Raw genomic sequence first — 14,001 nt, forward strand, 5'->3', positions numbered from 1 at the left:
GAGCAACTGTTATCATAAAACAATTTTTATTTATTATTGCTAATACATGATAGAGTTTAAACCCGTCACTTCAAACATGATGAATCTCAATAAATGAGCTAGTCCTCTATCTCAAATAAACGTGGTTCAAAAGCTTATTTAACCCCTTTCTTTTTATTCAAAGGTCATCAAAGTTATTTAATTTCCAAATGATGCGTATTAAAACTCTATCATGACAATCTATTTAAGATAAAAAAAAATTTACACGGACATAATGCAGAAATAATTTTGAATATATAAGTGAGTATGTCTTACACACTAATAATATGTTTTAAAGCTATACGCGTCTAAATTCAAAGAGAACGATATATCTAGTGGGTTGAACCGTTAAACATGATATTAGAGTTTACTCATGTGTCAAGCTCGAGAGAGTCATACCAGTGTCAAACCTGAGATTAAAAAAAATCAATTTTTCGAAACCTAGTGGACTCTTTTGTATTTTCGAGTAACTAAAGTGTCACCACATAAATTTTCACATTTATTTATAGGAAATGGCGCGATAGTTTCTCTTTGAGCCCCAAACTGTATTCGCCGGCGATGGACTTCAAATGCTCCGATTTAGAACAGTGGAAGGAGGCCTTATCTTCTTACGGGGCCAGTATAGAGTCACTTAACAAGCCTAATCTCGTCTCTCTCGATGATTTCTACCGGAATGAGCTTCCCGGCGTTCTCCGGCAACGAAACCCTAGTTACATCACAACTCCCGAACTCTCCAAGCTCATGCAATGGAAGCTTACAAGAGGCAAATGGAGGTTGCTACTTCTCTCTTCATCTAGCATTTGCCAAAATATATGTATTTACTTTTGATAATTGCTATGGTATATTGATTGAATAATAATATTGTTATGTGTAAGTATTTCTGGTTTTATGCAACTTTTTTTTGTAGTTAATTTGCTGTATTTTGAAGGTTTACCTACATAATATGTCACTCCTTTAAATTTGTTTGTCTGGTTTTCAAAGTATACTTTTGAATCTTGTGGTCTTATACTTAAAAATACGTTCAATGTACCTAAATACCTTATAATTCTATGATCTTAAACATGTCATGTAGAGAGTTAGAATTAAAGAGCTCTAATAAAGGAAAAAGATGGAAAGTAAGACAAGTAAGTTGAGATGGAGTGAGTATATTTAGATGTGGTACTTAAGGCTATGGGAAAATTCCACATTACCGTTTTCAAAAAAAAAAAGGCTATGAGAAAATTCCAAGTATCATATGATAATTGTCATTCAGGCCTAGGTTGTTGGATTTTGTATCATCACTGGACGATGCTGTTGTGAGATCTGCTTCGGAGAAGGCATTTCAGTCTCTACCTGATATCTCAAAAGCTATTTCGGCACTCACTGTCTTGAAAGGCGTTGGTCCAGCTACTGCCTCTGCTGTTCTGGCTGCTTATGCACCGGATACTGCACCTTTTATGTCGGATGAAGTAAATTTGTCATGCCTTTTTGCTTTAGAAAACTCTATTTGATTCTCTGTAATATTTTGTTAATTGAAGTGTACTAAAATGTTTCATTTATGTGAAAATGCTGTTTTGATAGGCAATGGTTGCAGCAATTGGTAACTCAAAAGACTATACTTTGAAACAGTATCTAGTTTTAGTGGACAAATTGCAGGCAAAATCCAAGGTTAGCTAGACTTTTTCTCTATGTCTTAGGTATAATGATGCTTTCATCTGGGTTTTGCTTGCCTTTTTTTTTGAGAATGAGATCATCAAAATGCTCTAACTGGAACTACTTTCCTTTGATTCATTTGGAATGCGTGACAGCTCCATTACAAATATGAACATCTCTTTTTGTCATCTAAATGAATGCCTGATTGTGAACCACACAGTATTCCTCAAATTTCTGTGTTGCAGGAAACCTTTTTGTAGTCTTTCTGACTCTAGCTTCCATCTGAAAATTTGGTTGATCAAAGATGCTTTTTCTTCCTAGTTTTAGAAGTTCATTTGATTAGCTATGACAGTAATGCTTATGCATGGATATCAGCTCATCATTGTACTGTTTTCATAGTTGTACGTCATTTAGTATGTGGTTTTCTGCTTTCACAATGTATATGTATCTCATCATTCAGTTTGTGATTTATCCCTTAAATTTCACTCCAGACCACCTCTTTTTGGTCTTCACTCAAGACTAAATCCCGGAGGATAGAAATTAATAATCTGCTCTTTGTAGACTTTGTTAAATGCATGCGATGTTCAGATGAAGCCGCTTGTTACTCTGCTGTTCAGTCACCAGGATATCAAAGAATGCTAAAAAACCCTCCCCTCTCCTATGTTTCATGGCTCATGGTCATGCCTCAGACATCCTTCCCTTTGGATGAAGAAAACCATAAAAGGAGGTCTGTCTATGCTGGTGGGGGAAAGCAGTCATTATGAATTTGTGATCATACGTTTGGCTTCAATACAGATAAAAAAATGATTCTCTGGCAAGTTGCCAGGTAAGATTTGCGTCGGACCTGATGAGATGGTGAAGAATGAAGGAGGCAATATTTATGTGATGACCTGAAGTAATTTTATGGTGTTGTGGAGTTGAACTGATTTTCGTATGCTGATTGATTCCACAAGTTTCGATATCAATAATACTTTGAAGTAACAATATGTATAACTAAGACCTGACTACCTAAGCCATAAATTTTAGGAAAGATTTAGAGTTTGTATATTTTGAGAGAAAATGTCTCGAGACTAAACATAGGCTCTTTTATACAATGCTACGTAGCTTTTCCGTGAACCAAATCAAAAGCTTTGTAGTGTTTGTAAGTCGTTTGAATTTTTATGCTGAACCCATGGTACTTTGTTTATTATTGCCTCTGAAGTGGAGGACCTATCTCATGTCATGTTCCTTTGGCAATTGCTTAATAGGAATTATCAGCAAAAGGAGACTCTTTTACTCCATCAGACGTTGAACGGGCACTGTGGAGTTCTGTTGTGGGTGCCAAATCAGGTGGGTTGTCCCAAGAGTCTAAGGATGTCAACTCAAAGCGGAAGTCCAAGAGGAAGCGCGCATAGTGACTTTGATGATGCTGGTCGAGTTGACAAGTTCAATAGGTGTTGTAAGTTCAAATCTGTTTTTGTTTGTAGGGATTTTAAACTGCTTGTATATATTGCTAATGTAAACACTTAAAAGAAGCACTTGCACTTATCAGTTGTTTTAGGCATATACAATCAATGTCTATAGCACTACTATGAGCTATCCATCCTATCAACTGATTATAACTCTGTTGAAATTGAAAATCAAATTACTCGGACAACTGATTTCTTTGTGTAATCTATAAGCTACTTCTACACTAGTGGTGTGATTTTATTGAATATAAGTAGTGTAGTGTCAAGGATTCTAATTCTATCGAAAAAGCGAGTATGATAAAGATTTGTGTGAATTGGAAAGTAGATATGCAACGTCTTTATTGCTTGGTTTATCTGGCATACTGAAAAAAGTTAAAGGTAAAGTGAGTAACAGATAAGAGTTTCATGTGAAAACTGATAAACATGAGGACTCATGTCTTCCTAAAGCCCATCTACTCAATAAATTGAATAAAGAACGGAAAATATCATTTGTTTATGTTTTGATTGTTTTAGTTTGGACTCATTCTTTCACTGTTTACATTCCCATTCAACTACAGGAGACCGGTGAATGATGACAATTTGGTTGTCGCCGCCGCGTTACTACATCCTGACTCAGCAACACCTCCTTCTTTACTTTAATAATAATAATAACAACAACAACAACAACAACATATACTTATATAATTCTGATTTCGAAATTTTAATAAGATGGTCTTGAAGTAAATATGAAGTTATAATTAATGTATTGTTTTGAAGTAGTGATATTTGGAATGTTGTGACGGATAGATCATGAGTTTGAATAGTCAAATCAAGTGCACGAAACATTATACAATAAATACATATAAACATTAATTAATTGACATAAAAGTTGCTAAGATGAGATTTTTTTCTTCATTAGAAAAGCAAAAAATATAAATAGCATGGAATGTGGAGACTTTTATTTCAAAACAATGCACTCCATTGTAATGTCCAATGTTTCCAATTCATCTAGTACCTACAAAAACTCCAAGTTCATCCACGAGGAAACATTCTAAATTCGTAGAAATTACAAAATTAAAAGAATTATCGCTTTATTTTAATATATATAAAATTTAGATAATTTGTTTTTCAACTAACTTTAGCGTCATATATTTTGAAATTGAAATTTAAAACTTATTAAAAAATTTGAAATTTATAAATTAGAAAATCAGAGTTTCAAATTTTATCTCAAAATTCACAATCATACGCTTTCTAATTATAATCCAACAACACATTTTAAATTTGGATTTATCTGATTTTGAACTCTGCGGAATACTTTATTCATGGAGCTGACTTTATTTTAATTTCGAAACTTTCAAGAATTCTTATTAATACTGAGCTGGTACCAAGAAGGCGAACAAGACGAGGCTTACGAAATTATCCGGGGCCCGCTAGATTACGTGGCAGTATCTCATTGGTTTAATCCATAAATAAAGCGCTGTCCCGCGTAAATTTCATGTAACCCCCTGTATTTCCCCCAAATTTACCAGAATGACTTACTCCGACCGGAAACACCGTCGGAGCTATAAAACCGCCCCTCTTCTGCCTCAAAAGGATGATGCTTTCAGTCACTCCGAGGCCGGATTCGATGGAGCTTCCTTTTCCGGCGCTGTCTTCAACCTGTCAACTACAATTGTCGGCGCTGGAATCATGGCACTTCCGGCTACACTCAAGCAACTTGGTGCAATTCCAGGTCTTATCGTTATCATACTTGCTGCTATACTGACAGAAAAGTCGATTGAGATGTTACTGAGGTTCACCAGAGCTTCCAAGTGCGCCTCCTACTCTGGCCTCGCTGGCGATGCGTTCGGTGGCTTTGGTCGTACATTGCTACAAGCTTGTATCGTGATCAACAATCTCGGGACCCTTGTTGTCTACATGATCATCATCGGTACTCTCTCTGGTTTCTTTTTGTTTGTTATTGTTTTTAAAAAAAATACATTTTTATCTTTTAGTCGACTCTTTAATCTCTTCAATTTCAACTTTGCGTGACATGTTTAAGATCACAAGATTAAATGATATTTTGGTTCCCCGAGTGTTATCTCCATTTTGTGACCAGTTGCTAAATGTAGTAGCTCTGGAGTTATCTGTGTAGGCTAATGAAAGTGGTCTGTTTGATTGCAGGAGATGTTTTGTCTGGGACTTCATCAGATGGGGTGCATTATTCGGGTGTCACGGAAGAATGGTTTGGCCAACATTGGTGGAATTCGCGCTCCAACTTACTGCTTCTTACAACGCTCCTTGTTTTTGCTCCTCTTATTTCATTCAAGCGTGTTGGTGAGCATTCGTACTAACTCATCTCTTCTTCCCAATGTTTCATAGTGTTATTCTCGTTTTATATCCTTACTATGAATTGTGACACGGATACTTGAAAAAAAAAAAAGAAAAGTAGTTTGATGTGCTGAACTTGCAAAGATGGAAATGAACTGTATCTGTAGTCACAAATTGGAAACTTTCTCTGCATTTGATGATTGTTATCTTCGAAATGTTTACATTTTATAGCTAATACCAAGTTAAACTGTTACCTTTGGAATTTCTGGAGTTCTCTATAATACTGATTATAGCTAATCCCACTGTGAATCAACATGACACTACTAATTTACTCTTCATGCTAGTACTATCCCTGTTTCTCCCCACTTTCTTTCCCAAACAAACTTGTTCCGCATCCCAAAGTTTCCATGTATGTTTACGTTCCATTTATACATATGTCGAGTAAAACGGATTTGTGTATTTGGATTAGTATTTATTGGGTATTACTCGTAATGGTGTTTCCTCTTGAAAATATTTATAGCACACCTTTGATACTGAATATCAATGAGACACCTTTAGCAATCAAAATGAAATTGGTTATAGAGTATCAGGTGTTATTTTATGCGTGTCCGACACATTCTAATGATACCACACTCTCCATTTAAAAGTTGTTTGTCCATCTACAATATGACTAGATTATAAAATGAAATATTTGCTTAGCATTTGTTGGATCAATTTATTTATTTTTGAATGGTAAGAGAGTAGAAGAGGATGAACTTGTGAAGCGTAAATTGAGGCTCTTAAAACTTTCATGGTATTTAAAATTACAAATGTCTTCGGCTTAAGGTTAGTAGACAACAATTAGAAATAACCCTAATCTTACCTCATCAAAAAGTATAAGAAAAAAGAAACAACCCAAACTGTAAAAACAGGACAAGCATTTTAAGACAAAGGGAGTTCTGCTTAGGTTTTAATAATCATTTAACATAAATGAGCTGATCCTTACTGTATAAGAATTTGAACTGAGATACTTGCTGCTTTTCATTAGCTGCTCTTCTATCAGTCTATCACTACTTCCTGAAATTAAGGAAAGAAGTACAGTTTATAGTACTAGAGTCAGATAAATTCAAAATAAGACGCGAAAACACCCGATCCCATTCCGACCGATGGTATCCAGGAAAATGTCATGTCAAAGGATCTGCAATATGAAGTAGCAATACTTTGAAGTTACGAAGATATGGTAACGGACTGACTTTTTATTTAGATCCAAATTTTGTTGTAAATTCTGACAGAATAGAGGAGTTTTATTTTCTCCTGATAGAATTATGGTTATAAGTTAACAAAAAGTAGTGGGTCACATGGAATGGAAGTAGGGAGTAAGTTTCTATATCATGAATTTTGACAAATTAATTACAAATAGGTTCTCCTTTTTGATAAAGGCATTTCTCCTCTTTTTTTCATTCATGAAAAGATGTGTTAACGGATAAACTCTAATATGAGTTGAAGGATTTAGTTCCAATCTGTGAGTGTATTGGTTGTGAAATTAATCTTTAAGTTGATTATGGATGTGTGTATTACCTAAATGTGACTTCATGAGAATCAACAAATATGTTGTGGTAAAAATGATTTTAAGGGATCTTTAGGGTGAGATATTACCTCATAGTGGAACATGCCAATTATGTATATGAGGTTAAGGGCTGTTGATGTGATGTGGTGGTCAACCGAATTATGACAATATGAAGTAGAAGGGCATCTTGTGTTTGGTTACACTTTAGCCAAGTTATAACCATTTAAAGTACAATAATTTTGTGAAATTTTCAATGTACAATCTCTTCCACTATGCCCAGGTTCATAAGGTTATTAACTTATTATTGCATAATCACGCAGTCTAAATTCTTATGATGTGACATCACCTTAAATGAAGGAGGTGGTTCTCCTTGTCTATGGGATGAAACTCGGATTGTATTGCATGTAGTGTCCAGTTTCTTATCGAAATCAGCCAGCAATACGATGTTATTACACCTTCATTATATTTGTTTCCCTACTTTTCAGATGGTATACTTGCCTGTGAAGGCACTATCTGCAGTCAGCCACTAATATGCATTACTTTTTTTTATTGTATTGGGCAGATTCATTGAGATACACATCAGCTTTGTCAGTCGCTTTGGCTGTTGTATTTGTGGTGATCACTGCTGGAATAGTTATTGTTAAGGTCATTAATGGAAGCATTGGGATGCCCCGCTTACTGCCTAAACTTATTGATCAAGCGTCTTTCTGGAAGCTTTTCACAACTGTTCCAGTACTTGTTACTGCCTATATTTGCCATCACAATAGTAAGTTCTAGCTGTTCATTACTTACACAGTATTGTGTCAAAGAATATCGTTAGTAACAACCCCCTCTGTGATTTAGCAGATAGATAATGCAATTTTCCTTTTTAATGTGATCTTAATACCCAAATCAAGCTGAGGACGTTTCCTCAAAAGCTTTTTTGTATGACATGCTTTAGGCAACAAGTCGCCTTGTATCCAAGGGAAACCAAGAGATCTGAGTAGTGTCTAGGTTTTCTTTGTCACATATTTTCCCCAAGTGTCTAATCTACATTTTAGTGAGCAGCTCTTTCGAGAGCTTCAAGTCATGCATGTCTATCCGGGTTTGTTGAGGACATGTAGGTGTTCCTCTATGTGCTTCTCTTGTCAACAAAATTTTCTTGTTTGTTTTTTAAAAAAGAGTGTATCCAAATCTTTTATATACGCTGAGAACTTCCAAAAGTCCGTCGTTCTCATGCTGGCAACATTCTGCTTCCCAAGTTCATGGTTTTGAAAGATCAAATCTTTACTCATGAACCTTGACATAGTATTTCACAAAATTATTATATTTTACGCAGTTATAAGTTGGGATGGATCACCAGATGTACTTGTACTTCATATTGTCATAATTTGATTTACCACCATATTACATACTTGCCTGAAATCTCACCTCCTAGACATGGTTTTATCCTAATTGTCAGTCTTGATAAATGCTCAATGAGTGGCCAGAAATTAATTGTAAAAAGTACAAAACTCTAATACTTGTTTGATGAGTATTGCAGTCCATCCAATAGAGAATGAGCTAAGAGATGGCAGCCAGATGAAGTCAATAGTCCGTACTTCAATTGTGTTATGCTCAACTGTATATATCGCAACCAGCTTTTTCGGATTCCTTCTCTTTGGTGATCACACCTTGGATGATGTACTCGCCAACTTTGATGGTGAACTCGGAATTCCTTATGGCTCATTACTTAATGATGTGGTGCGAGTGAGCTATGTGATCCACTTGATGCTCGTTTTCCCAATTGTCTTCTTTTCCCTTCGCCTCAATATGGATGGCCTCTTTTTCCCCTATGCAATTCCTATTGCCTATGATAATCGCAGATTCTTTTCAGTCACAGCAGCTCTCATCTGTTTCATATTTTTGGGAGCAAATTGTGTACCTAGCATCTGGGATGCCTTCCAGTTTACTGGCGCCACGGCTACTGTCTCTGTTGGTTTCATTTTTCCAGCTGCTATTGTCCTTAGGTGAGTACCATCTTCCCTTTTCAACTACTTATCTGTAATCATCCTCATAATTCTCCATGTCTGTGTCATTCATCAGGGATACACATGGAATTGCAACCAAGAGGGACAGGCTAGTGTCATCAGTCATGATATTGTTAGCTGTTTCCTCAAGTAGTGTGGCAATCTGCAGTGACATTTACAGCATTTTCAATATTGGAGTTGAAGCTTAGAAGAGCGCCATAGAGTTTGGTTTCGGGTAAGTTAACTGATTCTTTGGTTTCTGATTGATGGTGCCAAGTTAATTCCAAGAGAATATCAATATCAACTGGAAAATACATGGGAACATAATGCAGGGATCGGTCTATGTTCTGTAGAGCACAGAAAAATTGTAATCTACAAAATGGCTTAACATTACGAAATTTAGAGCGTTTGTATCAACATCTTGCCAACTTTTCTTGATACAACTTTCACATAGTTGTAATTTTCATTTAAAGATATGGAAGATCTCAGCAGCTAACTTTTTTACTTAGTTAAGTTTAAATTTTTTTTGTGCTAAAAAGATTTTTAAAGATGTACACTGCAAAATGTTTGTGGGGATCAGCATAATAATCTAAGGAGGGTATTTGCTAAAATCAAGATAAAAATATACCAAAAGGATGCCATATTCCATACAGAATATGATATCATCTACCTTGGTTATAGTTTTACAAGTGTAATCCTAGGATCACTTTGTTTCGAACTGAACGACCCTGAATATAGATTCTGCAACAGCAAAAAAGAACTGGTACTTATATTGGTCTTAACAACCCATTCACAAAAGCTAATAAATTTTGATTCATGACGTTCAATTATAGGAGTCATTCATCTTGCAAGAAAATTGATAAAATAGTATATGAAAGGAAAGAATATACATATGATATTCATCGATCTAGAGAAGACGTACATCAGCCTTGAGCCTATTTTTATTTGTCTTGGTGATAGATATATTAACGCTATAAATTCAAAGTAAGATGTCATGATATATATTAGTTATGAGATTTACAATGGAGTTAACGATAAGTTGAAGATTTGAAGATGGATTCTAAAAGTTTAAAGAATTCGAAGAAAGAATATAAAGTTAAACGAAATCCACGTGCTGCCCATCCCTTTCTGTTTAAATTCAAACTCTCGAGTGCCAGAAGTGTTGAGAGGCAGATCTTGCTTGCATTATTATTAGCTATTTTGTCATGCATTGTCCAACATTGTAATCTAAAGAGTATGAAGTGTAAGAGAATTCCAAAAAGAACAAATTAAAGAAGAGAAAAACTAAGTGTTAAGAAAGTCATTGACATGAGTGCCAAATGTTTTTTTTGCATTTAACATATTATGAACATTCACAAATTTGTCACAAATGTGCCAAAATATATTTTTCAACCGCTTAAAAAGTGCTTTTTAGACTTATTTTTTCTCTCCATAGTTATCCAATTTCATCATTTGGAATTTACCCAAAACCTTATTATTATTAACTTGTGACTCATGACATTATTCTACCATGTGTCTATTGGGAATGGCATTATTCTAGCCTTGTCATCTTATTCCAGCATGCCAGGAAAAACATGTCACTCCCACTCATTATATCAAGGCCCGTTTGGATAGGCTTAATAAAAGCAGCTTTAAAAAAATACTTTTGAATATGTTGAAATTTATTTTTAAAATAAGCAGTTATGTGTTTGGATAAAAGTGCTGAAGTTGCTATGTCAAATGTGAAAAGAGAAAAATGGAAGAAAGAGATGTTAGGGTTATGTTGTAATTTGGAGATTGTATAAAAATATTAAGGGCGAAAAGATAAAAATGTGGTCAACTTAAAACAGCTTATAAGCTAAAAACAAAAAGCACCTCTACCCAGCTTTTAACTTTTGACTTAAAATAAATTTTTTTTAACTTAAAATAAGTTATTTTCAATATTGTCAAACAGCTAAATAAGTTAAAAATCAGCTTTTAAGTCAGTTTGACCAGCTTTTAAGCTGAGTCAAACAGGCTCTAAGAATCATGAGAGATACGAATTCAAATTATAACCAACAAAAAAAAATATTTAATAAGCAAAATTATTTAGCATCAATGTTGAAGAAAGTAATTAATGATGAAATATTTAAGATGCGTACAAATAAGTTCAAATGCCATTCTCATCATAAAAAGAAAAGCATTAGTGTTACTATTATTTTATATTTATTTACCTAGCTCCTTTTATATTTTCACAATCATCTAAATAGAAAAAAAATAATCAAAAATAATAATGTTTCTACTTTTAAAGTTAAAAATCTATTGAAAATAACTAATATATCACACATAAGATAATATGTTGAATTACATGGATATATAATTGTTACAACAATTTTTTAGACAATTTCAAATTGCTTTCTTTTAGCTAAGAGTAGTGTTAAGTATCTATAATAAAGGTGACATCTTAACTATCTATTTTCTTTCGTTAACTCAAATCCAAATAGATTTTCATATTCAACTGAATATATATGTTGCTAAATTTAATCTCACATGTCTGTTTCATTATCACAATAATTTTCTTTTTTTTTTCATGTCAAAGATCAGACGTATAAATATTTAATTTGCGCCTCAATTATCTTTTTAATAGCAATGAATATGTATTTAATCTTCGCATAGCATCACTAAATTTTTAATTAAATAAAAATTCTTATATACCGTATGTACATAATTTATGGCTTCAAATGAGTATTCTTCTTCGATAATAATTATAAAAAGGAACTTTAGTTGTCATTTTTGAATTAATCAAAACAACAAATTTCAGATTCTAAATAACTAAAGAAAAAGCCTTGGTAGCATGACATGTTATACTTGTTAAATTCGATGCACATATATTTAGTATTGTAATTTTTTTTTGCAAAAAAATAAATAAATCGATAATTGAATATTCGCATGAAGTATTTTGTGATTATAAGAAATTATGTAATTTAAGTTGTTTATTCTATCGCAAGTATAATAATGAGTATATAGCTTGTACTCGTAACCTACACAATCACATAACAATTAATTTTATCATTATTGAAAATTGAACCCTCGTTATTAAAATTCTTCTATTGCGTATCAATTGAAAATTTGTATAATTAAACATGATTTTCCCTTTAAATCAGCTCAATGAAAGAAAATAATGAGATTTTGATCCTCACTAAAATATTGACAATCTTTCTCACCGACAATTTTTCTCACAGATTTAATCAAAATATCTATAACAATACACACAAACATATTTCAAATAATATTTTTTTAGCGGTGTCTATTTGTAGAAAGCCCAGCTGTAGATGCCATTAACAAGAGGACAGTAATAAGTTGTCCTTCAATTTATATTGAGATGTCTTTTCCCAACATCTCATGATGGTGATAACTTTAATTAATTAGTAAGTAGATCTATAGCTTAATCTAATCCTCCAAAGTACACAAAACTTACTAAATTTGCCTAACTAGAAATTTGAAGTGGGGGAAAACACATTTATAAAAAAAAGTGTAACATTCATATCTCCAATAGACAACAACTACTATTTTGGCCTTCATACCGATTTCTGGTCACGTATTTAATTTTTATTGCAAATCATATTCTTGTTAAAAATAAATAAATCGATCTTTCTTTTGAAGAAAAAAAAATTCAATTAATCAAAAAATCTTATTCAACTCTCCGCTTTGAGTCTAGAAATTTAAAACTTCTTATAGCTAATACAATTATCTTATAATCTATCAATAAGCTATTATCAAATCGGATTAGTGATCGATTTTTATTTTATAATGACAAAGTTGTCTCTTGCTAGTTGCTAATTCATGTTATAATGTCATGGACGGGTGCTTTTATGTGCTAATTTTGAGTATTAAAGTTAGTCAATAATATTTTAATTAAAATGTTGATTGAAACAAACGAAATGCTTCAAGTATTAAAATATTTGTTAATATAAAATATAAAAATTTGACTTGTACCTATGAAATACCTATGAAAAATGTAAGACATATTAAAAAATTATATCTTTTAAGAGATTACTTTTTGAAATTCAACTTCTAGAAAATATTTTTATTAACTAAGAAAAATATCACTCTCATTTCAAACACGTACTCAACATTTGAAGAAGTATTGAGTCCACGATGATTGTATCTTATTATTTTTTGCATTATTTTGCTAATGTCGCAACATTTGTGTAGTTGATTTTAGTTAAGGTGGACTATTTTTTTTTGTTTAAATTAAAATAATGAGATATTTAAACAAAATAACAAATTCATACTATTATGTTTGTTGAAGTCAATCCATTGCATCTGATAATTAAATTTTAGTTGCAATATTCGAATAACAATAGTTTCTTACGTGATGTCCACTAATTTGGCATAAACTCTTTTGAATATTGCCCTAACACAAGTCAAAATAAAAATGTCCTCTCGTTTATTATTCCTTTTTTCAACCAATAGAAAAAAAATAATTATGTTCCGATGGTCAATAGGATCAAGAATATTTGAAAAAAGATTTGCGTAAGTGAATTTTCTTTTAGTTATTGCATCAACAACATTGATTCGATTTATTATAATCACAATAGTTATTTAAATTTTTTGTCTCAATCTACTTTTTACTGTAGTAAAAAATACTTCCTCTGTCCCTATTTAGTTATTCACTTTAAGAGTGACACAGACACCAATGATTATTATAGGTTACTTACAATTTTATCCTTAACTTAAAAAATTATGCAACTCCCCAAGTATAATAAATGTATTTTCTGGTTCCAAAAAGCATGCATTATAACTTAGTAGTACTAGAAATTTTCTAGAATTAAATAAGGACATATTACAAAAAAAATCGTTATCCTTTCTTGATTTGTTAAAATAAACAAGTAAATAGAGATATATATAAAAAAAAATATAGACAAGTAAATAGAGACGGAGAAAATATAGTATTAAACTGGTGATTTGTTGTGGTAATTTTTGCAAAGGTATATGATACCGTACAAGTTGAAACTTGAATATAACAAGATTGTCATCCAAAATATTAAAAAATTGTTGACCATATATAATTCTTATATTAGATAGAAAAACTAGAGAGAAATAAAAGAGAAACAAAAGG

The 14,001-nt window shown here is 32.6% G+C and overlaps 2 protein-coding genes across 4 annotated transcripts; both read left to right on the forward strand.

The window, feature by feature from the left end:
* The first annotated feature begins 370 nt into the window (after nt 1-370).
* Nucleotides 371-3,303, forward strand: LOC107015916. Of its 2 annotated transcripts, none has more exons than XM_015216353.2 (4): nt 371-791; nt 1,271-1,466; nt 1,579-1,665; nt 2,898-3,303. In XM_015216353.2, exons 1-4 carry the CDS (start codon nt 577-579, stop codon nt 3,042-3,044), a joined length of 645 nt encoding a protein of 214 aa, XP_015071839.1. In that variant the 5' UTR covers nt 371-576; the 3' UTR covers nt 3,045-3,303. The 2 variants fall into 2 exon arrangements, with proteins under 2 accessions (XP_015071839.1, XP_015071840.1); XM_015216354.2 differs by lacking the exon at nt 2,898-3,303 and adding an exon at nt 2,212-2,771.
* Nucleotides 3,304-4,445: 1,142 nt separating this feature from the next.
* On the forward strand, nt 4,446-9,429 carry LOC107016100 (amino acid transporter AVT6A-like). Of its 2 annotated transcripts, XM_027916120.1 has the most exons (6): nt 4,446-5,007; nt 5,241-5,393; nt 7,496-7,699; nt 8,456-8,921; nt 8,998-9,156; nt 9,254-9,429. In XM_027916120.1, the coding sequence occupies exons 1-5, from the start codon at nt 4,608-4,610 to the stop codon at nt 9,128-9,130; spliced, it is 1,356 nt and encodes a 451-aa protein (XP_027771921.1). In that variant the 5' UTR covers nt 4,446-4,607; the 3' UTR covers nt 9,131-9,156; nt 9,254-9,429. The 2 variants fall into 2 exon arrangements, with proteins under 2 accessions (XP_027771921.1, XP_015072068.1); XM_015216582.2 differs by having other exon boundaries at nt 4,447-5,007; nt 8,998-9,429.
* Nucleotides 9,430-14,001: the final 4,572 nt, after the last annotated feature.

This window comes from Solanum pennellii, chromosome 4 (assembly GCF_001406875.1).
Source record: "Solanum pennellii chromosome 4, SPENNV200".
NCBI lineage: Eukaryota > Viridiplantae > Streptophyta > Magnoliopsida > Solanales > Solanaceae > Solanum > Solanum pennellii.